Source organism: Mustelus asterias, chromosome 6 (genome assembly GCF_964213995.1).
Source record: "Mustelus asterias chromosome 6, sMusAst1.hap1.1, whole genome shotgun sequence".
NCBI classification, from domain to species: Eukaryota; Metazoa; Chordata; class Chondrichthyes; order Carcharhiniformes; family Triakidae; genus Mustelus; species Mustelus asterias.
In genome coordinates this window covers 8,564,243-8,590,548 of record NC_135806.1, presented here as the reverse complement: position 1 = coordinate 8,590,548, position 26,306 = coordinate 8,564,243, and the positions used below count along the sequence as shown (strand labels likewise).

The 26,306-nt window shown below is 46.6% G+C and overlaps 1 protein-coding gene across 1 annotated transcript in view; it reads left to right on the top strand.

Annotated features, from left to right (window-relative positions):
* Positions 1 to 365: 365 nt before the first annotated feature.
* LOC144495237 (sushi, von Willebrand factor type A, EGF and pentraxin domain-containing protein 1-like) overlaps positions 366 to 26,306 on the top strand; it is a 43,158-nt gene continuing 17,217 nt past the window's right edge. Inside the window, exons 1-7 of the mRNA XM_078215306.1 lie at positions 366 to 556; positions 6,781 to 6,915; positions 8,323 to 8,487; positions 15,748 to 15,927; positions 19,557 to 19,736; positions 21,686 to 21,865; positions 24,398 to 24,577. Of these exons, the coding sequence (XP_078071432.1) occupies positions 463 to 556; positions 6,781 to 6,915; positions 8,323 to 8,487; positions 15,748 to 15,927; positions 19,557 to 19,736; positions 21,686 to 21,865; positions 24,398 to 24,577 (1,114 nt within the window). The 5' untranslated portion in view covers positions 366 to 462. The remainder of the gene's footprint in view (positions 557 to 6,780; positions 6,916 to 8,322; positions 8,488 to 15,747; positions 15,928 to 19,556; positions 19,737 to 21,685; positions 21,866 to 24,397; positions 24,578 to 26,306) is intronic.

The window sequence follows — 26,306 nt, the reverse complement described above, 5'->3', positions numbered from 1 at the left end:
AACCCTACAGTACAGAAAGAGGCCATTCGGCCCATCGAGTCTGCACCGACCACAATCCCACCCAGGCCCCACCCCCATATTCCTACATATTTAACCCGCTAATCGCTCTAATCTACACATCCCAGGACACTAAGGGGCAATTTTAGCATGGCCAATCAACCTAACCCGCACATCTTTGGCAATTAATAATGAAATGGAAATGACTTTGCAAAATAAAAACCCACGGTTCAGTAAAAGTAACTTCACCCGAAACACCCGTTGCTAGTTATTTCTGTCGGAATAGAAATAGTTATCTATATAAAAATTAAACATGTCCATATTAAGATGCAACCTTCTAATCTAATCAGACCACACTTGGCAAAGGTGACTAGATAATGGTGGGAGCGGGCGGCTCAGGCAGGATTCTGCTGGGGATATAAGGACAAGTAAGACAGTTCTTGTTAAACTCTGTCTGTGCTGGCAATGTGGAGACAGCTCTCCCCAGTTTGCAGCTTCAGTGCCCCTGTACTGAGTCTGTACCTGGCGGTTTTGCACACTGGCTTCCTCTGCCTACATGGTGAGTGTTACTCTCATGAATAGAAATCGAAATTCAATTATGCTTTTCCTCAAAATAATTATCTATATCTGTACATGGATGCGTGTGTGTATGTGTGTGTTTGTGCGTAGGAAAGTAACTGGGTTTATTTAAGTAAGTAAATAATTTTACAATAATATGTATATCTCAAAGCGTAAAATTCATATCAAAAACTGAAGTTGCACATTTAATTGTGGGTGTTTTCTAACTGTCACTTTGAAATGTGTAATGGCGAGCTATCTGTTCTTAACAATTTCGGGTATAAATAGCTTGTGTGGGTATTGCAAGGAATCTTTAGGCGCCCTAGTTTGTCCTTGCTGTGACTGGGAGATAGTCGCAGCCTTTTCAGTTGTGGTCTGGTTATCTCAAGCTTGTACCTCAACATGATGTTGCATGGTCAGCTCTGCTATCTTACTGTGGAAAGAATCCGTATTTGCTGCTTCTGTTGGTACCACAGAGTGTCTACCCTGTAGCGCAGAGAAACCTATATTTCATAGAATCATAAAAGCTCTACAGTGCAGAAGGAGGCCATTCAGCCCATCAAGTCTGCACCAGCAACAATCCCACCTTGGTCTTATCCCCATAACCCCACACCTTTACCCTCCTAATCCCTCTAACCTATGCATCCCGGGACACTAAGGGGCAATTTAGCATGGCCAATGCACCTAACCCGCACATCTTTGGACGGTGGGAGGAAATTGGAGCACCCGGAGGAAACCCATGCAGACACGGGGAGAATGTGCAAACTCCACACAGACAGTGACCCAAGCTGGGAATCGAACCCGGGTCCCTGGCGCTGTGAGGCAGCAGTGCTAACTACTCTGCCACCGTGCTGCCCCAAATTAAATCCTTGAAAAAAAAGCCATTCATTTTAGATATCCATTGCAATTCTTGAGGGGGAGGTAGGGAGTAGGGCCTTGCCAATAGTTCACAGAAAATGGAAGCAATTACTTTCCATCTTCTCAGATAAGCTTACAGGGCAGTTCTGTTTTTAAGAGCCAACGTTAATTCACAACCTTAGGCGAAGGCTGGTGGATAGTTAAATCGAGGTCTTTAAAATTCTGAAAGGGTTTAAACAGGGCAGACATGGAGAAAATGTGGGGAAGAGCAAAACTAGAGATTGTTAATATAAAATAGTTACTAATAAATCCAATCGGGAGAAACCTCTTTGCCCAGAGAGTGGGGAGACTGTGGAACTCAATACCACAGAGAATATTTGAGAGGAATAGCAGAGGTGAAGGAAAGCTGGATACTATGAGGAAAGGAATAGAAGGATAGAGTCATTATGCAGCACAGAAAGAGGCCCTTCAGCCCATCACATCTGGGCCATTCAAAGACAAGCCACCCAACTATTTTAATCCCATTTTCCAGCCCTTGGTCCATAGTCTTGTATCCTTTGGCATTGCAAGTGCACATCTAAACACTCCTTAAATGTTATGAGGGTCTCTGTCTCCACCATCCTTTCAGGCAGTGAGTTCCAGACTCCCATAACTCTCTGGGTGAAAAGGTTTTTCCTCACATCCCCTCTAAACCTCCTGCCCCTCACCTTAAATCTCTGCCCCCTGGTCATTGATCCCTCCAACAAGGGGAAAAGTTTCTTCCTGTCTACCCTATCTATGCCCTTCATAATTTTATACATCTCAATCATGTCCCCTCTCAGTCTCCTCTGCTCCAAGGAAAACAACCCAGTCTATCCAATCTCTCTTCATAACTAAAGCTCTTCGGCCCAGGTAACATCCTGGTAAATTTCCTCTGCACCCTTTCCAGTGCTATCACATCCCTCCTATAATGTGGATTCCAGAACTGTGCACAATACTCTAGCTGTGGCCTAACCAACATTGTATTTAGTTCCAGCATAACCTCCCTGCTCTTAAACTCTATGCCTCAGCTAATAAAGGCAAGTGTAGCTTTGTATACTAAGTATTTTATGCTGATAGGATGAAATGAAGTAAGGTGGTAGAGGTTTATGTGGAGCATGAACACAGACATGGACCAGTTGGGCCGAATGGCCTGTTTCTGTGCTATAATTATGATGCAATTCCCTATATTGTCTATACTGAGTCCATAAGAGATTTGCAGTGGATTAAACATGTTTTCTTAAAACCTTACAAAATCCGTTTGTTCACGCTCCTCTTTTAAACCCTCCTAACCAAGCTTTTGATTACACCTCCTAATATCATCTTTGGTTCAGTATCTTGTGATACGCCAAGGGGTAATATTAAAGCGGCTACAGAAATGAAAAGGCAGCAGTAGTAGCAACTATGGAGTGATGGATTAAGGAGAGCTATTTTATTAATGGGGTGGGTGGTGGTAACATCATTAAAAATCATTAAATCAGTGGAGCATTTACAAATACGTTTAAACAACATGAAAGTTAGTAATGAATAACGATCATTGTCAGTGTACAACTCTCCCACTGTGACATCTAGTTCTATTACTAAAAGCCTGTGATGCAGGAATATATATGGCAAATTCTGTAGTTATCTCCAGTAGCACTTTATAGAATAGTACAGCACACAAGGAGGCCATTCGGTCCATTGAATTTATGGAAAGAGCAATCCAGATTGGAGCCCAATCTGGCCTCTTACTCCACATCCCTGCAACTATTTTTCTCCTTCAGGATCTATCCAATTCCTTGTTGAAAACTACCATTGGATCTATTTTCCCCACCAATGCGTCTCGGAGGTCTTGTGGTGCAGTGGGCAGCATCGCTGCCTCTGAGCCAGAGACCCCGAGTTAGAGTCCCACCCCAGGACTTGATGGCCAAGGAAGGTCCTTTCATAATGCGGCCAAACAGGTTGAGTGTCAACTTGTAAATCTTCCAACACATATGCTGGCAGTAAGAGTGGGCGAGATTCCTGGTCAGTCGTGTGATGGAAGGAATGTTGGAGCCTCGACCATCACTATCCATAGTTTCAGACTACCACATGCGTGTAAATGTATGTGTTGCCATAGCAATCCGGACTCTCCGTCACACATCATCACCATCAGGCAATGCATTCTGAATCCCAACTAAAAGGAGAATCAAGACCAGGTGAAGTGGGTCTAGAATAATTCCCTAGTTCAGTACAATAGAGATAAAATGCCTTCTAAACACAGGGAGGAGGGAGAGTCAGTCCATACTGTGTGTGCAACACTTTCTGCTTTACATTCTCTTTACACAGCTGTGTTACATTGGTGTGTAAAGGCTCACACTTGCAGGGAGAAATATTGCTTCCCAACCATCTCTCAATCTAGTTGGACACTGGAACTTGATAGCCCTGTGACCCTCCGTCTATTGGGACCAGGTGTCCACTGACTCACCAACGATCCCTGAAGGGACCACCCACTGCATTCTGCTCAGACAGGACAGGCCAGCTCTTGTCTCTTAATAAGCTATGTTGTGAGGTCGGGAGTAAGTGCTCAGAATTGATTTTGATTTGATTTGGTTTATTATTGTCACAAAGAATCATAGAACTTTACAGTGAGGGAGGAGGCCATTTGGCCCATTGAGTCTTCACCGACAACAATCCCACCCAAGCTCTATCCCCGTAACCCCACGTATTTACCCCGCTAGTCCCCCTGGCACTAAAGGGTAACTGATCATGGCCAATCCACCTAACCCGCACATCTTTGGACTGTGGGAGGAAACCAGAGCACCGGAAGAAACCCACATGGACACGGGGAGAACGTGCAAACTCCACACAGACAGTCACCTGAGGCTGAAACTGAACCTGGGTCCCTGGCGCTGAGAGGCAGCCGTGCTACCATTGTGCCACCATGCCATTAATGTAAAGATCCCAGTCAAAGCTCTTCATTAACTGTTAACCAGGCAACCTAATTATTTTCATTGTTTTTTTGCCAAGGTATTTGCAATTGGCCAGTACGAGGAACGAGCCCATAATAGAGCTATTAGCATCATGCTCTCACCAACTGAGCTAACCAGCCAACATAATTTATACCATGTATTGGGATACAGTGAAAAGTATTATTTCTTGTGCATTATACCGACAAAGCATACCGTTCATAGAGTACAGAGGAGAGAAGGAAATGAGATGGTGCAGAATGTAGTGTTACAGTCACAGCGAGGGTGTAGAGAAAGATCAACTTAGTGTGAGGTAGGTCCATTCAAAAGTCTGATGGCAGCAGGGAAGAAGCTGTTCTTGAGTCAGTTGGTACGTGACCTCAGAATTTTGTATCTTTTTCCTGACAGAAGAAGGTGGAAGAAAGTAGGCCCGATTCTGTCAAAAAAATTCCATTGGCAAGAAAAATGGTGTAATTACGATTGTTTTTCGGTGGGAATTCAGACTTGAATCTCCCACACTCTGTGCACCGCAGAGGTCACAATCATTAGAAACTCGGGGGGGGGGGGGGGGGGGGCGAGGCTAATTCACGCCAGGGTCTGACAGTTCCTGAACACTGCGCATGCGCAGTGGCCTCCCATGTGCTAGCCAGCTCAATCGCTGGCCAGCCCGCGTACCTCACAATGCTGCCTCCCCCAGCTCCCACCATGGCCCAATTGCTTCCCCCACGACCATTCCCGGGCCAGCCCCAACCTCCCCCTTGTCCTGGAGCACCCCGATCTCCAGCCAGTCTTCTCCCAGCAGTGATGGTCTCTCCACCCCCTCCCACCCTGGCAGACCCCACCCCCACCCCGGCAGACCCCCCTCGATGGGAGGCAAGCCCCTCCCAGGATGCAGAGCCCCCCGGCAGACCACACTCCCCCAGCCCACCCAGATCGTTGGCCACCCCCCAGCCCTGACCGATCCCTATGCAAAGTGGCAACAGAGCCCCCACCCCCACTGATTGCACCCTCGGCCCCCCCCATAATAGGCCCCACCCCTTTGGCACTGCCCCATGCCCGTGGGCAGTGCCATGGTGCCCTCTGGGTATGGGCACTTTGCTCCTTGGGCAGTGGCGGGAGTACAGGCTGGCACTGCCAGGGTGCCCATGCCCAGGGGGCACCACCCCACCGCCCGACCCCTGGGGGGGGCCCCGATTGCCCCTGTTCACCTTCAGCGGGGTCTCCTGCTAGTTCCCCGAACATGGGGAACACTCTAATACCTGCTGGAGTGAAATACTCCTGGCGGACTCGGAGAATTCAGTCCCGGGCCTGATAATAATGTTTAAATTACATTAAAAACAGATTAAAATCTCTTACCTCTCTTCCCGCCGGTTTCCAGTGTGGTCCCGACTGTGCCTGCTCTCCGACAATGGGAGATCTGCATGTGTTCCCGAAAATCCTGCAAAATGGCCAACATGTGCATCTCCCAACTCAACGTGCCAAAAAACTAGTACGTTGCGATGGGAGAATCGGGCTCAGTACATCTGGGGTGCATGGGGTCCTTAATTATGCCGGCTGCTTTTCCAAGGCAGTGGGAATTGTAGACGGAGTCAATGAATGGGAGGTTGGTTTGCGTGATGGACTGGGCTTCGTTCACAACACAAAATTGATCCCCACGTAAGGACAGGTGAGTTCTGGGGTGAAGTGCAATTGGAGAGCAGTGGGAAGCTTTGCCTTCAGGATGAGCAAGGTGAAGGGTTAAAAGGGACCGGGTAAGTGTGAGGGAGGAAGTGTTAGGTGAATTAAAAAGCATTAAGGTTGACAAATCCCCAGGGCCAGATGGCATCTATCCCAGATTACTGAGGGAGACAAGAGATGAAATTGCTGGGGCTCTAACAGCAATCTTTGTTTCCTCATTGGCCACTGGTGAGGTCCCAGAGGATTGGAGGATAGCCAATGTTGTCCCATTATTTAAGAAGAGTAGCAAGGATAATCCGGTCATTATAGGTCAGTGAGCTTGATGTCAGTGATGGTGAAATTGTTGGAGAAGATTCTTTGAGATAGGATCTATGCACATTTGGAACTGAATGGCCTTGTTAGTGACAGACAGCATGGTTTTGTATGCGGGAGATCATGTCTCACTAATTTAATTGAGTTTTTTGAGGGGGTGACAAAAATGATTGGCGAGGGAAGGACTGTGGATGTTGTCTACATGGACTTTTATAAAGGGGAATAGAGGGATACAAGCAGTTGATCTAGGTAGGACAATGTGATCAGCGCAGCCTTGGAGGACCAATGTTCCTGTGCTGTACTGTTCTTTGTTCTTTGTCAGGTTAGTTAGTTAGGTAGTTTATTTTATTAGTCACAAGTAGGCTTACATTATCACTGCAATAGGGAGCGGAGTCTAACTCAGTGTGAACGTCCGTATTACCTTTCTGTGTAGCAGCGGCAGTAACGGATGCCAGCCTGGATGTTTGTTCCACCTGTCACATGAATGCTTCGTGTACAATTACCAACGGTGCAAAGACCTGCACCTGTAACTACGGATTCTCCGGAAATGGAATTACTTTCTGCACAGGTGAGACATTTGGGAAAATAGTGTTTAACATTGTTTTTAAGGACTGTGCATGACAGAAGTTTATAGGCTGAAGCCAGACAAAGGACTCTGCCCTCTTTGTGTGTCGGCTTTTATAGACTAAAGTTAAAGCCCAGCAACAAAAAATCTTAATCACGCAAAGCTGAGAAGCATTGATAACAATATTAAGCGATTAACACTCAATTTGGCAATCTTTACACGGCACAGGTTTGTTTAGTTATGGCCATATCTCTCTTAATAGGGGAGGCAGCGGCATAGTGGTATTATCGCTGGACTAGTAATCCAGAGACCAGGGTAATGTTCTGGGGACACGGGTTCAAATCCCACCACGGCGGATGGAGGAATTTTAATTCAATAAAAATCTGGAATTAGAAGTCTAATGATGGCCATGAAACCATTGCCGATTGTCGGAAAAACCCATCTGATTCATTAATGTCCTTTAGGGAAGGAAATCAGCCGTCCTTACCCGGTCTGGCCTACATGTGAATCCAGAGTCACAGCAATGTGGTTGACTCTCAACTACCCCCAGGGATGGGCAATAAATGTTACTTCAACCCAGCCAGTGACGTCCTCATCCCATGAATGAATAAAAAGAAATGAGCTGCTTGGTGAAAGATGGCTATTTTGGTGAAAGTTAGTTTGATGTATTGTCACTGCACCTTATTACCTAATGAGTGAATTAAAACAGCGGGAGTGAACCTTGCTGCTGAAGCTAAGGCAGCAGCTAGTGTCCCACAATGTCAATAACTAGTGGTTAGGATTCGGCACTCTCACCGCCGCGGCTCAGGTTCGATTCCCGGTCAGGGAATTACATGTTTATGGGGGGCGTAGTGGCACAGTGGTTAGAACTGCTGCCTCACAGCACCAGGGACCCGGCTTCGAATCCCGGCTTGGGTCACTGTCTGTGCGGAGTCTGCACATTCTCCCCGTGTCTACGTGGGTTTCCTCCGGGCACTCCAGTTTCCTTCCACAGTCTGAAAGACGTGCTGGTTAGGTGCATTGACCCGAACAAGCATCAGAATGTGGCGACTAGGGGAATTTCACAGTAACTTCATTGCAGTGTTAATGTAAGTCTTACTTGTGACAAATAAATAAACTTTAACTTTACATAGGCCGAAATCTTATGGCCATTCTTGCTGGTGGAATATTCTGGTCCCATTGAAGGTGACCACCTTCCCTGCCGCCATAGGTTCCCCAGTGCAAACTACTGAACCCGGGTCCCTGGCGCTGTGAGGCAGCAGTGCTAACCACTGTGCCACCGTGTCACCCACAGTACAAAAGGGTACAACAGGGTAGAAAATGTTGGTAGAATTGGTATGTTAATGTGATGCACGTTTTGTCTACAATGATATGACCGAGATTGAATTTTATTTAATATGTTCTTCCTAGATAAAGATGAATGTCAATATGGGACTATAAAGATCTGTGGCGACTTTACGACTTGTTCCAATACATTTGGAGGCTATTACTGTACATGCAATGAAGGATACAGACCATCTAACAATAAGGGGCATAAGGAGCCTTTCACTCCCAATGATGGAACTCATTGTGCAAGTAAATTATCAACCAGTTTCTTTCTTTTTTTGGTGAATTTCGATTTGTGGGAAAGAAAAACAAAGTTCATTGGGATGTTGGTTGTAGGTTTAAAAATATTCAGATTGCCAATTTTCTGTTGCGAATGTGAATGGAATAGTTTGTTAGGAATGCCTGTGTATCTGCCTCAGGAGTTTATATCTGAATAATATTCTATCTGGGGTGCTCACACACAGAACGGTCACAAACACAACAGGGACGGAGGCTTATTCCTATTGACCTGATTGATTTGATTTGATTTATTATTGTCACATGTATTAACCTACAGTGAAAAGTATTGTTTCTTGCGCGCTATACAGACAAAACATACCGTTCATAGAGAAGGAAAGGAGAGAGTGCAGAATGTAGTGTTACAGTCATAGCTAGCGTGTAGAGAAAGATCAACTTAATACAAGGTAAGTCCATTCAAAAGTCTGTCAAAAATGTTGTTTATTGCACGCTGTACAGACAAAGCATACCGTTCATAGAGAAGGAAAGGAGAGAGTGCAGAATGTAGTGTTACAGTCATAGCTAGGGTGTAGAGAAAGATCAACTTGATGCGAGGTAAGTCCATTCAAAAGTCTGATGGCAGCAGGGAAGAAGCTGTTCTTGAGTCGGTTGGTACGTAACCTCAGACTTTTGTATCTTTTTTGTAACTGAAGTGATTCGCACGTAAAGCAAGGGCGAGTGAAGTGAGGTGCGTGCTGATTGCTCACAACACTGACTATGAGAGCCCTGCGCTTCCTCTGCGTTCAATGTGTAAATATTTCTTCTGATTTTGCCATTTGAAGTTGATGACTTTCTATTAATATATAAATGATTAAGCATTTTCTATAACTTGTTATGAAATATTCAGCGTGTATTAAATGTATTTCATCTTATTCATGGGGTCACGGTTAGTGAACAAGCCCGATTTCAAATTTGCGGCCCACTGAGATGAAGGGGGGGCCACTCATGCCGCCCACTCACTAGCCGAGGTTGCCCATCACTGCCTTAGCTTCATTCAGGACTTCTTCACTGAGGCCAGGCTGAAGTCACACTGAGATCTAACTCCACAAGTGCCAACAACTTGCCGTCACCTTGCTAAACGGGTCAGTTCTTCTCTTGTGTGACCCTGGAGATTGACTCTCATTGGCTGTGAGTGATCTCAAAGTGAAGCTTGAATCCATCGCCATTTGACATCCCCCACCTGTACACTTCCCAGCCGGGGGCGCCAATTAGGGATTGATGGTGGCAGCGGGGTAATGTCACTGGATTAGTATTCCCTGTGCTCTGGCTAATGCCTTGGAGACATGGGTTCAAATCCCACTGTGGCAGATAGTGAAATTTCAAAGATTCATAGAATCCCTACAGTGCAGAAAGAGGCCATTTGGCCCATCAAGTCTGGCCCTATCCCCATAACCCCATGCATTTACCCTGCTAATCTTCTGGACACTAAGGGTCAATTTAGCATTGCCAATCAACCTAACCCACACATCTTTGTACTGCGGGAGGAAACCGGAGCACCCGCAGGAAACCCACGCAGACACAGGGAGAACGTGCAAACTCCACGCAGACAATGACCCAAGCTGGGAATAGAACCTGGGTCCCTGGCACTGTGAGGCAGCAGTGCTAACCACTGTGCCACCATGCTGCCCATTTAAATTTAAATTCACTTAAATCTGGAACTGAGTGCTACTCTTAGTAATGGCATTCAGGAAACTATCATCAACCATCTGAAAACTCACCTGGTTCTCAAATGTCCTTTAGGGAAGGAAACCTGCCATCCTTACCTCACGGTCTGGCCTACACGTGACTCCAAACCCACAACAATGTGGCTGACTCTCAACTGCCTTCTGAAATAGCCAAGCAAGCCACCCAGTTCAAGGGCAATTAGGGATGGGCAATAAATACTGGCCTAGCCAGCGATGCCCACATCCCAGGAAAGAATAAATTAAAAACAAGTAACAATTATGAATGGCCAAACCTGGCTGATTGATTTTGCTCCCCACATCATTCCGAATCGGGAACACTGATGCTGATGAAGGGACCACCATTGGATAACCCAGGGTGAGATAGAAAGGACAAAGTTAGCAACAACACACATTTATTCACCTTGGACATCACAAAACATCCCAAGGTGTTATCTCGCAATAAAACCTGTTGATATTCAGTCGCTGAAGGAGGAGATACAGGAGAGAATTTTACCATCCCGTCCATCACCGGAATTGGAGCGGGCGAGGGGCGGACCATAGAAAGGTCCGTTGACCTCGGGTGGGATTTTCCGGTTTCGGGGCGAGCAAAGCCGGAAAATCTCGCCCACAATGTCAGGGTAGACATCGGAAAGCTCAGTCAAAGAAGTAGGCTTTAAAGTGCCTCTTATTGGATGGGAGAAACAGAAAGTGAGGTGGAGATGTTTATGGAGGAAGTTCTAGTGTTTCAGACCAAGGCAGCTGGAAATGTGACCCGCCAATGTTGGAGAATTAAATTCGGATGCACGGGAGGCCGGAATTGGAGGAACTCAGAGCTCTCAGAGGGTTGTAGGGCTGGAGGAAGCTGGAGAGATAGGGGGGCACCGTGGATAGGTTTGAAAACAAGGATGGATTTGTCAAAGTTGAGGTTTTGTCGGAGTGGGAGCTGTTGTGGTTCACCAATCACAGAGGTGATGGGAGAATGGGGCCTAATGGGAGTTGAGTTAAAATATTGGCGGCAAAGTTTTGAATGGACGGCACGGTGGCACAGTGGTTAACACTGCTGCCTCACAGCGCCAGGGACCCGGGTTCAAGTCCCGGCTTGGGTCACTGTCTGTGTGGAGTTTGCATGTTCTCCCCGTGTCTGCGTGGGTTTCCTCCGGGTGCTCCGGTTTCCTCCCGCAGTCTGAAAGACGTGCTGGTTTGGTGCATCAGCCATTCTAAATTCTCCCTCAGTGTACCCGAACAGGCGCCGGAGTGTTGCGACTAGAGGATTTTCACAATAACTTAATTGCAGTGTTAATGTAAGCCTACTTGTGACTAATAAATAAACTTTGAATGAGCACAAGTCTATGTCGGGTGGGAGACAGGAGAACAGCCAGGAGAATATTGGAATAGTCAAATCCAAAGGCAACAGAGGCAATGATGTGGGCTCCAACAGCGGATGAGCTGAGCATGGTGGAGTCAGACAACTTTACGGAGGTGGGTGACCTTGGTGACGGTGTGGATAAGGAAGCTCACCTTGAGATCTAACCAAGGTGGCAAATAGTCTGACCAAGATTCAGGAATAAAACAAAAAGATTGAACTGCATTGATATAGCGCCCCTCACAAACTCAGACTGGAACAAAGAGACTTATAGCTGTTATGTTTTTGGATGCCTTCCTTCACAGACAGGAAAGAGAAGAGAACAAAGAACAAGGAATAAAGAAAATTACGGCACAGGACCAGGCCCTACAGCCCTTCAAGCCTGCACCCACCATGCTGCCAGTCTGAACCAAACCCCCTACCCTTCCGGGGACCACATCCCTCCATTCCCATCCTCTTCATGTATTTGTCTAGACGCCCCGTAAAGGTCACTATCGTATCTGCTTCCACTACCTCCCCTGGCAGCGAGTTCCAGGCACCCACCACTCACTGTGTAAAAAAAACTTGCCTCGTACATCTCCTTTAAACCTTGCCCCTCGCACCTTAAACCTATGCCCCCTAGTAATTGACTCTTCCACCCTGGGAAAAAGCTTCGGACTATCCACTCTGTCCATGCCCCTCATAATCTTGTAGACTTCTATCAGGTCGCCCCTCAACCTCTGTCGTTCCAGTGAGAACAAACCAAGTTTCTCCAACCTCCTCTCATAGCAAATGCCCTCCATACCAGGCAACATCCTGGTAAATCCTTTTTACGTACCCCCTCCAAAGCCTCCACATCCTTATGGCAGTGTGGCGACCAGAATTGAGCACTATATTCCAAGGTTGCCACACTGTGGGTTACTTAACCAACCAGTCAGAGGTTATTGAAATTGGTGTTGCTGCATCACAGACTAAGATTGAAGAGGGACTGAGAGACCCTCAAATACCTCCAGTGACTTCAGGCCAATTCCTGGGAGGGCAGGTCTGTCATATGAGGAGAGACTATGCCAGTTAGGATTATATTCACTGGAGTTTAGAAGAGTGAGAGGGGATCTCATAGAAACTAAATTCTAATGGGATGAGACAGGGTGGATTCAGAAAGAATGTTCCCGATGGTGGGGGAGTCCAGAACTAGGGGTCATAGTTGGGGACAAGAGGTAAACCTTTTAGAACTGAGGTGAAGAGCAATTTCTTCACCCAGAGACTGGTGAATGTGTGGAATTCACTCCCACAGAAAATAGTTGAGGCTAAAATATTGTCTGATTTGAAGAATAAATTAGATATAGCTCTTGGGGCTAAAGTGATCAAAGGATGTGGGGGGAAGGAGGGATCAGGATATTGAATTTGATGATCAGCCATGATCATAATGAATGCTGGAGCAGGCTTGAAGGGCCGAATGGCCTACTCCTGCTTCTATTTTCTACGTTTCTATCACAGCTTGTCACGTGACCCATGACACGGTGATGTATTGTCTGATAATACAAAACAATAGCCCACAAGTATTTGTTTTGCTTTTGCAACGTGGGAAAGGGACAGTTAACTGGGATCTACCAGGTCCCAGGGGTTCAGCTCCTCGTGGTGTGATGCATTCGGCCACAGTGAGAAGCCTTGAGCAGCTGGGAATTGAGTTGTTGTCAAGCCAATGGCTCCACATCACAAACACCGATTAACATCCTTCCCCGTGGAGGGAACAGTTGTTTCCTCAGCTGGGAATTCTGTCACGTTGCACGCGGTGGCCTTCATTTCAAAAAGGACAAAAAGCTAAAGCTAAGACCATAATGGGATAAATCTATTAATAAAATCCAGGATTGCCGATGGTCTGACAGCAATTAATCTCATGAATTTGAAAATCAAATTACTTTCCTCTCCCTATTCTATTGAGCTAAATACACTATTGTTTTGGACATTTCCCAGGGGCTATCTATATTTTGAACATGGACAGAATTTCATAAAATCCCTACAATACAGAAAGAGACCATTCGGCCCATCGAGTCTGCATCGACAACAATCCCACCCTATCCCCGTAACCCCACATATTTACCCTGCTAATCCCCCTGACATTAGGGTTAATTGAGCACAGCCAATCCACCTAACTTGCACATCTTTGGAGAGTGGGAGGAAACCGGAGCACCCGGAGGAAACCCACGCAGACACGGAGAGAATGTGCAGACTCCACACAGACAGTGACCCAAGCCGGGAATCGAACCCGGGTCCCTAGCGCTGTGAGGCAGCAGTGCTAACCCACTGTGCCGCCCCTAGCTAAAGGGATTGGTTCCTTCATCTGAAGGTAATCTAAGTGGCCCTGCAAGGAATTTACAAATCTCCGTGTTGATGATACATGGTTTCTCCGATGATGATTTGTGGAGAGATGTGTTCCCAAAAATTGTTTACAAAAGGAAAGTTACACAGCGAGTTGTTATAATTCGGAATGCACAGCCTGGGCGGCATGGTGGCACAGTGGTTAGCACTGCTGCCTCACAGTACCAGGGACCCAGGTTCGATTCCCGGTTTGGGTCACTGTCCGTGTGGAGTTTGCACGTTCTCCCCGTGTCTGCGTGGGTTTCCTCCGGGTGCTCCGGTTTCTTCCCACAGTCTGAAAAATGGTTAGGTGCATTGGCCATGCTAAATTCTCCCTCAGTGTACCCGAACAGGCACCGGAGAGTGGTGACTAGGGGAATTTCACAGTAACTTCATTGCAGTGTTAATGTAAGCCTCCTTGTGGCACTAAATAAATTAAAATGTGTTGGAAGCAGATTCAACAGCGACATTCTGAAGGGAATTGGATAAATACTTGAATGGGAAAGATCTACAGGCTGTGGGGAGAGCTGGACCAAGTGGATCAGTCTTTCAAAGAGCTAGCACATGGCTTAATGGGCCGAATGGTCCCCTTCAGTATTGTTATCATTCTATGATTCTATAATAGTATTGGAAAATCTCTTTTGTGGCTCGGGGAAGAAGGTTTTGTATGACGATATCCTGAAATGTTCAGCTTTTGAACTCAGGACAAAGTGTGTGCCCATTTAATTTATGAAAAATGCCATCTTTCGCATGTATATCAGTATTCTTTTAAGAATTGTTTCTAAGTACATTGCTCCAATTGGCAGTTGAGCCAGCCAATAGTCTCTCTCACTGTGAATGCCCGGGATTGTGTCGCGTGAATCACATTTGAACAATAGCCAAAAACTCATTGATCCTGCGATCATTTTAAAGGCTTAAATTATTCACCTAAGCATTAAAAATGGTGGACAGTGAGTTATATATGGCTCCCAACTAGCTCTCCCCTTCCTTTCTGATCGTGCCGTCCTTCAGTCAACCTCAATCGCTCTGTCTCCCCTTTACTCCCAAGCACCCCCGGTCCATGCAACCCTCCCCCTCTGCAGCCCCTACCAGGAGGCCTGAGGACCTTAACTGTGAAACAGCTGAACTGCTCAATGCAGCAACACGATCAGGCCCCAGGCCCAATTTCAGGTGAGCCTTGAGACTCCGACTTAAATAAGAACATAAGAACTAGGAGCAGGAGTAGGCCATCTGGCCCCTCGAGCCTGCTCCACCATTCAATAAGATCACGGCTGATCTTTTTGTGGACTCAGTTCCATTTACCCGCCCGCTCACCATAACCCTTAATTCCTTTACTGTTCAAAAATGTATCTATCTTTGCCTTAAAAACATTCAATGAGGTAGCCCCAACTGCTTCACTGGGCAGGGAATTCCACAGATTCACAACCCTTTGGGTGAAGAAGTTCCTCCTCAACTCAGTCCTAAATCTGCTCCCCCTTATTTTGAGGCTATGCCCCCTGGTTCTAGTTTCACCCGCCATTGGAGACAACCTCCCTGCTTCTATCTTATCTATTCCCTTCATAATCTTATGTGTTTCATAAGACCCCCCCTCATTCTTCTAAATTCCAATGAGTAAGCCCCAGTTTATTCAGCCTCTCCTCATAAGCCAACCCTCTCAACTCTGGAATCAGCCTAGTGAATCTCCTCTGCACCACCTTCTGTAATGCTCTGATAATTTCCGACCCATTGAACTCACATCCTGAAACATGACCTCGCGCCAGTGCCCTACAACATTACCTTGACAAATATTTCATGGAAGTAACTGTTTGTGTGTACGATAGATACGATGCAGAAACCTCTGAACTAACTCGGTTTTGTGTCTCTCTGCAGTTGTTGACTGTAGATCGCCACCATCTTTACTGAACACAGTGCCATATCCACTAGTTAACACAACCTATGGGAGTACAGTGGTGCACCAGTGCCAGGTTGGTTATGTGCGTGTGAGAGGAAACGACACATTGATCTGCTCTGCCCAGGGGCAGTGGGAAGGAGTAAACCTGGAATGTGAAGGTCAGTGCTCCAGGAATATTTCCAAACCTGAATAAAACTATGAGTAAATATATAAGGGACGCAAGTGCATCCGTTTTTATTATTTCCTTCCAGTTTAGCAATTTGTCAGTATGAGAGATCAAAAAATTAAACTGTTATTGAAAAGTAGCTCATCCTTTTTGGCACAGTTGACCACAACATGCTCCGCTAATGCCTCCATCATCTCCCAGTTGGGTGGGATTACTCTTCCATTCTTATCTAGAATCATAGAATAGAATCATATGCTGGAGTTTTACCGCCTTGCCCACCTGATGCTCGCGGCCAATGGAGAATGCCGTTCTGCAAGCCTTGCCTGCCCCGATTCCGGGCAGGCGTGCCAGTAAAGTTCCAGCCATAGAATCCCTACAGTGCAGAAGGAGGCCATTCGGCCCATCAAACCTGCACTGACCATAATCCTACCCAGGCCCTATCCCCGTACTCCCACATATTTACCCTGCTAATCCCCCAGACACTGGGGTCAATTTAGCATGGCCAATCAACCTAACCCGCACATCTATCTGATTATGGCCAAAGAATGGGGTCTCTTCCCCCTCCTATGCTGTTCCCCCTGGTTTCTCCTTTCCTATTTCTCACCTACACGCTGCCCCCCTCAGTGACATCACCCACACTGTGAGTTTACACATGTACCCTGACCATGCTCAGCTCTATCTCCCCTTCCCCCCGTCTCAACTCCTCCACTCTTGCCAAATTATCAAACTGCTTCTCCAACATCCAGTATTGGATTGGCAGAGATTCCCTCTAGTTAAATATTGGGAAATCATAGAATCCCCACAGTGCAGTAGGAGGTCATTTGGCCCATCGAGCCCGTACTGACAACAATCTCACCTAGCCCTTATCCCCGTAACCCCACATATTTACCCTGCTAAAATCCCTCTAACCTATGCATCCCGGGACACTAAGGGTCAATTTAGCATGGCCAATGCACCGAACTCACACATCTTTGAACTGTGGAAGGAAGACTGAAGCCACTCTATTTGGTGTCCGCTCCAATCTCTATTCCCTAGCAACTGACTCCATCCCTTTCCCTGACAACAGTCTAGGACTGAACCACTCACTTTGCAACCTTGTTATTGTGTTTGACCCCAGGAAGAGCTTCTGACTACACAGTCGCACCTTCACTAAGACTGCCTGTTACCACCTCTCTAATATTGCCCACTTGTACCCCTGTCACACTGCTGCTGAAACTCTCATCCATGCTTTTGTTACTCCTTGACTCGACTATTCCAACACACGCCTGGCTGGTCTCCCACATCCTACCTTCCGAGAACTTCAGATCATCCGAAAGTTGTGACTTAAGATACTCCAAGCCCCATCCACGCCAAGTTGCATTGATTCACTGGTTAAGCAAAATTTGGATTCTAAGTCCCTCACTCTTATTTTCAAATCGCTCCAATACCTCGCCCTTCCCTATCTCTGTAAGCCCCTCTAGCCTGTGGGATCCTCTGTATGGTTTGCCTTAGTTAAAAGGCTTCATCCTAAGGTATTTCTGCCTAATGTAACTAACCATGCTATGCTTTAAAGCGAACTTAAGCTAACTTGGCCGCACTTTTAAACTCAGATTGGAATTCTGGGTTCAGGTAGAAAATTGACTACATTTGACAATGCCAGGCACGCAAAGTTTTGTCAGAAACAAGCTTTCATGGTCACACAGCTGTGAATTGTTTTTGAAAGCTGGAGACTGCTTGTAGCCAGCTCTTTAATAACGCAGATGACCGAAAAGCTATATCGTTAATAACAGCTATGCATTCAGTTCAGCTCTGTTCCGTTGTGTTGAATCCTGTACAAGCTTTTGGATCAAGTCTGTATTTTCTCTCTCTCCCTTTAGTCTCTCTCTCTCTTACCAGTAAATTAATATCTTTTGCTTTCTTCAAATGCTACTTTCAAATGATGCTCAATAGATGAAGTTTTACTTCTGACCAGCTGTCTCTATGTCTATTCTAAGAAGACTCCCTCCACTCGCATTGTCTGTACCTGTGAAGACTTGATTACCTGTTCAGACTCACATTTCAACCATTATCTTGTAATTGAGTTTGTGTCTATATAAGCCCTGTCTGTGAAACAAACCCTGCACTCACCTGATGAAGGGGCAGCGCTCCGAAAGCTCGTGCTACCAAATAAACCTTTTGGCTAAGATCAAGTGTATGGACGGCACCCCATTGTTGGCCGCACTTGGTTGAGGTCATTAGGTTACGCTGAGGCTTCATATGTTTCATATGAAGCAATTTTTAAAAGCGGCATCTCGGCCTTTTGGCTAAGATGCAAATGAGCTCAAGTCTTGGAGGAGGAACCTCCCCCTTCTCCAATCAGCTTGGCTCATGTAGATCAGGCCCAGGACAGGGCGGTTTGGTCGCTCGCCCTGTCTTGTCAGCCTGGATCGGAAATGTCTCAACTTGTTGAGACTCTGAATTGGATTTGATTTGATTGAATTGGAAAAGTATATAAAAATAAACCTGTTGGGCTTTAATCTGGTGTTGTGAGGCTACTCACTATTCTAAGAAGAGAACAGACACTACATCGCCCCTCAATCCTCCGAGATCTCTGCACTGCTCTAATTCTGGCCTCTTGTGCAGCCCCCAAGTTTAATCGCTCCACCATCGATGGCTGTGGCTTGGGCTTCTCTCGCTTCAGTTGTCAACTGTGGACGACCATTAGCCTTCCTGGCTGTGCCTTCAGTCAGCGAGGCCCCAAGCTCGGGAAATCCCTCCCTGAGCTTCTCCACATCAGTTGGAGAGTCGGTTTAGCTCAGTTGACTGGGTGGCTGATTTGTGATGCAGAGTGATGTCAATAGCGTGGGTTCAGTTCCTGTACCGGTTGAGGTTATTCGTGAAGGCCCTGCCTTCTCAAACGTACCCCCTCGCCTGAGGTGTGGTGACCCTCAGGTTAAATCACCACCAGTCAACTCCCCCTGTCAAAAGGAAGAGGGGACTCTGGTGGCTTTAAGACACTCATAGAAATCATAGAAACCCTACCGTACAGAAAGAGGCCATTCGGCCCATCGAGTCTGCACCGACCACAATCCCACCCAGGCCCTAACCCCATATCCCTACATATTTACCCACTAATCCCTCTAACCTACACATCTCAGGACACTAAGGGCAATTTAGAATGGCCAATCAACCTAACCCGCACATCTTTGGACTGCTTACAATTGATCTCTTTGACCAAACTTTTGGTCATCTCACCTAATATCTCCTTATGCTATATTTTGTTTTATAATGCTCCTGTGAAACACCTTGGGATATTTTAAAAGTTGTTTTAGTTCTCTGAGAAAATGCACCCTGAAGCTGACAGTAAGTCTTCGAGACCAGGACGATCCCAGGAAAATACCAGGAGGATCCCAGGAAAATCCCAGGAAAATCCCAGGAAGAACCCAAGAAAATACCAGGAAGATCCCAGGAGGATCCCAGGAAAATCCCAGGAAGATCCCAGGAAAATACCAGGAAGATCCCAGGAAAATCCTAGGAGGATCCCAGGAAAATCCCAGGAGGATCCCAGGAAATACCAGGAGAATGCCAGGAAGATTCCCAGCAATAGCTTTTTCTGGTAATACTGTTAAACTATCTGAACTAATTTTTTTTGTCCCTCCTCAGCTGTTGAGTGTGGGTCACCACCGGCCTTACTGAACACGGTGTCGAATCCACCAGTTAACACAACCTATGGGAGTACAGTGGTGCACCAGTGCCAGGTTGGCTATGTGCGTATGAGAGGAAACGACACATTGATCTGCTCGGCCCAGGGGCAGTGGGAAGGAGGAGACCTGGAATGTGAAGGTCAGTGCTCCAGGAATGTTTCCAAACCCGAGTTAGACTGAGACAAGGATTTGATTGGTTCTGCTGTGGATCAAGTCCTGGTGAGTGACAGGACCCTTGCCGGTGGCAGTGCCACCCGGAACAGCAGCTGTAATTGCAGCTGCGGCATTGGGGTGAGGTCGCATTGATGGTCAATGACCCTTGGAGAACCTCCGTCTCTTTATGGGGAAACTGGACAGGCAGCCGATGGGAGGGGTATTTGTGGTAAACCAGGCACCCTCTGGCAATTGGTGGGAGGGATATTTGTGGTATACCAGGCACCCGCTGGTGATTGGTGGGAGGGGTATTTGTGGTACACCAGGTACCCTCTGGCGATCTGTGGGAGGGGTTTAGTATTACCTGGTGAGATGTAGCCCACTATTGAGCCATTATGTGCCTCAGTTGGTTGCCAGATAGGTGTGTGAGCTGCCAACTTTCTTGCTGCCATGTCAAGTTGCCTGCTCCCCTCCAAGTGCCACCCCACACCATATTGCCATGCCTCATGCCTCCCAGCCCAGCCCTGATGGCCTGAATAAATTCACCCTCATATGTAAACAATGCTCCCATTTCGCCAGAGGCCTCACATTTGGTTGGTAGGTTGTCCACCCCTGCTCCTCAGCCCTTGCCTGGAGGTCTAGAGCAGCTCCTCTCGACGGCCATTGGCTAGTGCCTCTTCCTCTGTCCTTGCTGGAGGCCTCACAGCTTCATACACCGATGTAAGGCCAGCAACCTGTGTTGCCTCGGGCAGCCGGGCTCGAGTGTCGGAAACCTGGCTGCTGCTTTACCAATGGAGGGTTCAGAAACTTCAGACCAGACCATCACTGCCAGTCAGCTCTCCCCCACAAAGCAGACAGCAGCCTATGGTCATCTGGGACTATGGTGGCTTTCATTTCATCCTTTAAGACACTCCTTACAATTGACCTCTTTGACCAAGCTTTTGGTCATCTCACCTAATATCTCCTTGTGTAAGTCTGTTATATTTTGTTTTGATCCACCCGAACCTCTCTCCAATCACCACCTCTCAACATCTGGGACATCACTTTCCCGCTCTCAGGAGACTCCACCAATCAGAGCCCGATGTTGTTCCACATTGACTCCTGACTGGCTCATGAAATTCGAATGAGCTAATCAGCAAATTCAGTGCTACCAGGCTTTGATTGGTGTTCCCACAGCCACCTCTCAGTATGGTGCACCCCCATTGGCCGGTGCCCCACACAGCAGCATTGTATGTTTCATTGTAAGTCCAGCACTGCATTGCATTACCCCTGTGAGTCCTGTGCCATGGGTCCAGTTTGTCATCCCCTCCTCTTGTGTCTCTCTGAAATGAATGTTTGTCAAGTTTTGTGGCACTATTGTGGAAGTAATCAAGATCCCCCTGCAGTGAAAAAAACCCACATCTGGTACTTGGATTTTCATGCCTTGCTTGCACAGTTCAGATTCCCCATTCTGAATATTTGGCAGATGAGAAATATGGAGCCAGGTGAATAGCAATGTCGGAATGGAAAGACAAACTTACATTTCTAAAGCACCTTGCACAACCTGGAAATGTCCTACAACGCTACAGCCAATGAAGCCAACGTAGGAAACTTGGCAGAAATGTGGCACACAGCAAGATCCCACCAATGGCAGTATGATAATGACCAGATGATCTCTCTTCAGTGGTGTGGCTTCAACTATCACTGTTGGCTGGGACTCCTGAGTCCTTCTTCACAAGTTTCCAAGCTCATCTGTGAGGGCAGAAGGGGCTGCACGCCGGCAGTGTAGCACTCTCCCACTAGTGTATCAGTCAAGCGGTGAAGATTTACACTGCAGTGTTCATCTACCCCTGGATAGTTTACAATGTACTGGGCTTGTTATAAACTTCAGTGCAAAGGTAGGACAAGAAGCTTGGCTTTTAACTTTAATTTTATCCACAATTTGTCTCTCCTTAGCTGTTGACTGTGGGTCACCACCAGCTTTACGGAACACGGTGCCAAATCCCCCAGTTAACACAACCTATGGGAGTACAGTGGTGTATCAGTGCCAGGCTGGTTATGTGCGTGTGAGAGGAAACAACACATTGATCTGCTCTGCCCAGGGGCAGTGGGAAGGAGGAGACCTGGAATGTAAGGGTAGGTACCGCAGTCTGTTCCCACGTAAGATAATAGACAAATAACATTCCATCCATGACGATATTTGTGATTTTTCTCTCATCTAACTTCAGTATTGCTGAAAAGAGAGACATGGTTGAAGTTTTTCACCTTGCACTCATCAGGACAAACACAAGAATACCAAATTTCAAACCATCAAAACAATTCATACTACAGCAGAAAAGGGTGCTGATTAGTTGGCAAGTTGACTCTGATTCATTGAACCATCACCATGGAGAAAGCAAGATGGAGCTTTAGATTCCGGAAGCTCCCAAGCGATTAAGCAAAGGTGTGGGATTTGAACGTATCTCTTACATCAGCTCCCTTTTCTCCTGTATAAATGGTTGCTGGCTTTGAAATTTGGCATTCTTGTGTTTGGCCTGGTGAGTGCAAGCCGAAAAACTTCAGCAGCATTTCTCTTTTTTCAGCAATATTTAAGTTCTCGTCTACATTTTCTTCCAGATGCACCCTACATTAATTCTTCTTTGTGTCAGAATGAAGGAACAGAGAGCAATATAAGCTGGATGGTACAATGTTAAAAGGGGTGCAGGAGCAGAAAGGGGTGTCTTTTGCAAGTCTTTGGCTGGACGGATTGAAGGGAATGAGTTAAAAAGCACTCAGGATCCTTGGCTTTCTGAATAAAGACACCGAGTACAAAGGCAAACAGGTCATGCTAAATCTTTTTGTAACATCAACAGCCAGGCCTCCGCTGAAATGTTGTGGCCAATCCTGGGCTGTCAGCACCTTGCAGTGAGTGCAGAGGAGATTTATTAGAATGGTATAAGGGAAGAAGGGCTTCAGCTGCTTAGGGCAACCGGAGATGTCAGAAGGTTAACTATCACGGAGGCTTCTGATAGAGTGAACACTTTCCAGGAACTGAAGGGTTGGTTACAAGAGGACACAGGTTTAAGCTAAAGGGCACAAGAACCAGAGGCAACATGACGAAAACTATTTCACGCAGTAAATTGTGATCTAGAATGCCTCGTCTGACAGGAGGGAGTAAATGGTTACAGGTCGGAATTTTACCGCCCTGCCCACCACGGGAATCGGAACGGGTAATGGGCGGACAATGGGAAGGTCCGTTGACCTCGGGCGGGATTTTGTGGTTTCAGGATCAGCAAGGCCGTAAAATCCAGCCCACAATCTCAATTTTCAGAAGGGATTTGGATAAATACTTGGAAATTAGCAGGAAAGAGTGGAGGAATGAAACTAATAGGAGGCTTCTACAAAGAGCTAGCAAAAGCAAGATGGGCTGAAGGGCATCCTTTTGTAAGGTATTATTCCATGCCTGATTTATGAGGGATGTTTAATGTCAAAATGGCTCTATTGGCAGCACTCCCTCCTTGTATTTATTCTTTCGACATGGGCATCGCTGGCTGGCCAGCATTTATTGCCCATCCCTGGTTGCCCTTGAGAAGGTGGTAGTGAGCTGCCTTCTTGAGTTGCTGCGGGTTGACCCACAATGCCGTTAGGGAGGGAATTCCAGGATTTTGACCCAGCGACTGCGAAGGAACGGCGATATATTTCCAAGTCAGGATGGTGAGTGGCTTGGAGGGGAAGTTGCAGGTGGTGGTGTTCCCATGTATCTGCTGCCCTTGTCCTTCTAGATGTGGTCTTAGGTTTGGAAGGTGCTGTCAAGATCTTTGGTGAATTGCTACAGTGCATCTTGTAGATAGTACACACTGCTGCTACTGAGCGTCAGTGGAGGAGGGAGTGAATGTTTGTGAATGTGGTGCCAATCAAGCTTTGTCCTAGATGGTGTCAAACGTCTTGAGTGTTGTTGGAGCTGCACCCAACCAGGCAATTGGAGAGCGTTCTATTACACTCCTGACTTGTGCCTTGTAGATGGTGGATAGGTGGATAGGTTTTGGGCAGTCAAGAGGTGAGTTACGCACCTCAGTATTCCTAACCTCTGACCAGCTCTTGTCGCCATTGTGTTTATGTGGTGAGTCCAGTTGAATTTCTGGTCAATGGTAACCCCAAGGATATTGACGGTGGGGCATTCAGTGATGGTAGCTCCATTGAATGTCAAGAGGTGATGGTTAGAGTGTCTGTTATTGGTGATGGCCATTGCTGGAAATCGTGTGGCGTGAGCTTTCTCCTCTGATATTATGGGTCCCATATACAGATTTAAGTACATATCTGGTGGAGCGCTATATTATTGGAGATGTTGTCCATCTGAAGGAACATTAAATGTACATTGATTGCCTTCTACCCTCTCTAGATTGCCTATTGGAGGCACGTAAACTAGAAGGATATAATAGTGTGCGGAGTTTGAGAGTTTTCACTTACTCTTCATTGAAGTAGAAACTGAACCAATATCATTTGGAAAGTGTAAATACTATTGTCGGAAAATGGAAAGGTTAATTGCAGCAGGCAGAATGGGTAAATACACCATGTGACATGACAGAAGGTTGCACAGAACAGGAAGCTCCCACGTGTGAACCCCAACAATGTTCTCCAGTTTTATACCCGCTAAATGGTTTTAACCGATATCTCATTGTGTCTCCACAGCTGTTGACTGTGGGTCACCACCGGCTTTACTGAACACGGTGTCGAATCCACCAGTTAACACAACCTATGGGAGTACAGTGGTGCGCCAGTGCCAGGTTGGCTATGTGCGTGTGAGAGGAAACAACACATTGATCTGCTCTGCCCAGGGGCAGTGGGAAGGAGGAGACCTGGAATGTGAAGGTCAGTGGCCCAGGAATGTTTCTAAGTGAAACTAAGATATAATGCTCCAAAGTAACTCTAGTATTTCTTCCACTTGAGTCAAACTTAATGTTTCCCTTTACCTGACGCCGCTTGTTTTGAAGTGAATTGCTATCCCAATTTGTGCACTCATTCACAATGTTTACATGTGTCAAAGCAATCGCTGCTAAATTGAGTTTGAGGCGACAAACCAACAACTGATCCCCTATAAAACACCTTGGCAAACATTTCTCTTGTTCATTCATGGGGTGTGGGCATCACTGGCAAGGCCAGAATTTAGTCTCCATCCTTAATTGCCCTTGAGAAGATGGTGGTGAGCCGCCTTCTTGAACTGCTGCATTCCATGTGGTGTGGGCATGTGTACCAGGCTGTTAGGGAGGGAGTTCCAGGATTTTGACCCAGTGGCAGTGAAGGAACGGCGATATATTTCCAAGTGAAGATGGTGTGTGACTTGGAATGAATCTGTGGGTCTTGGTGTTCCCATGTGTCTGTTGCCCTGGAACTTCTAGGTGGTAGAAGTTGAGGCCAAATTTTCTTTTAGAAATTGACTAATTTTTAAAATCTAAAATCATAATTAGAAGCAGCAGCTCTGGGAAATAGCACTCACATGGTCTAAATTATCCGTGTGAGAGGACAAATTCATATGTATGCTCTTTCAACTTTCCTTTTGTAACGTTGAGTGGTGCTGGACACAGTTTAGTAGGTCTGAAGAAGTCTCCATAAGGATACGTGTGTTAACAGTAAGTCTTTATTCACTGTACTAATCACAAATATACAGCAAGGGGCGCAAGTTGGGAGCTGCCTCCATGCTTTATAAAATACTTCCACAGGACATGTGTGTTGCTGGCTAGACCAGCATTGTTGCTCATGAGGAGAAGGTGGTGGTGGGTTATGCTGCGGTCCATGTGGTGTAGGTTAGTGCTGTTTTTAAAAAATCATTCCTGGGACATGGGTGTCGCTGGCTGGGCCAGCATTTATTGCCCATCCCTAGTTGCCCTTGAGAACAAAGAAAGAACAAAGAACAATACAGCACAGGAACAGGCCCTTCGGCCCTCCAAGCCCGTGCCGCTCCCTGGTCCAAACTAGACCATTCTTTTGTATCCCTCCATTCCCACTCCGTTCATATGGCTATCTAGATAAGTCTTAAACGTTCCCAGTGTGCCCGCCTCCACCACCTTGCCCGGCAGCGCATTCCAGGCCCCCACCACCCTCTGTGTAAAATATGTCCTTCTGATATCTGTGTTAAACCTCACCCCCCCTCACCTTGAACCTATGACCCCTCGTGAACGTCACCACCGACCTGGGGAAAAGCTTCCCACCGTTCACCCTATCTATGCCTAAGGTGGCGGTGAGCTGGCTTCTTGAATCGCCGCAGTCCACGTGCTGTGGGCGGACCCACAATGCTGTTAGGAAGGGAATTCCAGGGTTTTGACCCAGCCACTGCGAAGGAATAGTGATATATTTCCAATCGGGAGGGACAGGTACACACAGCTCTGTCTAACACTAGACTGATCCTGGGTGTGGGTCCTGCGCTCTCACACGTCACTGTGTGGGCGGTACTATACTCAGTCCCACATTAACCCACATGGTATCACTGAAATATTGCAGTCTGTGCGTCAGTATTCATTCAGATTTATGCACTTTCATTTATCGCAATACTGAGCATTAAGTGGTTTAATTTAGCAGAATAGGCATAATAAAAAGTGGAATA